The sequence below is a fragment of the Penaeus monodon genome, chromosome 20 (assembly GCF_015228065.2).
Source record: "Penaeus monodon isolate SGIC_2016 chromosome 20, NSTDA_Pmon_1, whole genome shotgun sequence".
Classification (NCBI taxonomy): domain Eukaryota; kingdom Metazoa; phylum Arthropoda; class Malacostraca; order Decapoda; family Penaeidae; genus Penaeus; species Penaeus monodon.
The window spans coordinates 37,631,081-37,632,124 of NC_051405.1; the positions used below are offsets into that span (position 1 = coordinate 37,631,081).

A 1,044-nucleotide genomic window follows, 5' to 3' on the forward strand; every position below is an offset into this window, starting at 1 on the left:
CTCTGATTTTATTTCAGAATGGGAAATTTACTGTGGTAGGAACATATGATGGAAGATGTATATTCTACGAGACAGAGCAACTGAAGTACTTCACACAGATCAATGTCAGATCAACAAGAGGGAAGAATGCCAAGGGAAGAAAGATAACTGGCATTGAACCTTTACCTGGCGAAGATAAGGTATAGAGATTTATGTGTATTTTGTCATTTTATTTTCAAAAGCTTGGGATCACGTTTTGGAAAGGACAGTTTGTTTTGAAATATTAGAGGATGGAAGGAGGGGTTTCTGATTAATATTACTCATGAATCACATAGTAGTGGTATTAATTGTACCTATTTTGCAACCGTCTTTAACCGCTTGCAAATGTTTGATAAATCTCCAGGTGCTGATAACAAGCAACGACAGTAGAATACGATTATATGACTTGCGTGACTTGAACCTGTCATGCAAATACAAAGGCTACTCCAATATGTCTAGTCAGATCCGTGCAGGATTCAGGTAGGCTCTTTTGCATTGGTAATTTTTCAAGATAAGGATTTTCATGGTGAATGCAAGAGTATATGGCATGCTGAATGACATATATACCAGGGTTAATAGCTTTACTAAGAAGCCATGTCTGTCTATCTTCATTTCAACTGATATTTTGGGAAGCTCATTGCAAATTCGAAATGATAAGGGTAGTCTTTAACAAAGACTACCCTTTATCATTTTCAATAGGTTGCCTCACTATCGTATATCAAAACTTTTTCTTTTCTGGATGAGATTAACAAGTTGTTATTCTTTCTAGTCATGATGGCAAGTTTATTGTAGCTGGAAGTGAAAATCAGTGTATCTACATCTGGAAGACTCATCATGACTACTCCAAATTCTCATCTGCAAGAAGAGACCGAAACCTGTACTGGGAAGGAGTCAAAGGTACTATTGTGTAGTGTAATATGTAGTCGGTGATAACCATCAACATAATATTGGCATTGCTTCTGTGTTGAGTTCCTTTGAAAAATTAATAAGAAAAATTTTCTTGGTTTTTACACACCTTGCAAATTC

General features: G+C 36.0%; 1 protein-coding gene across 1 annotated transcript in view; it reads left to right on the forward strand.

Annotated features, from left to right (window-relative positions):
- LOC119585802 overlaps positions 1 to 1,044 on the forward strand; it is a gene marked incomplete at its 5' end in the record, with an annotated part of 18,429 nt that overhangs the window by 15,900 nt on the left and 1,485 nt on the right. The window contains 3 exon segments of the mRNA XM_037934524.1: positions 18 to 179; positions 383 to 498; positions 788 to 915. Coding sequence (XP_037790452.1) covers positions 18 to 179; positions 383 to 498; positions 788 to 915 — 406 coding nt within the window.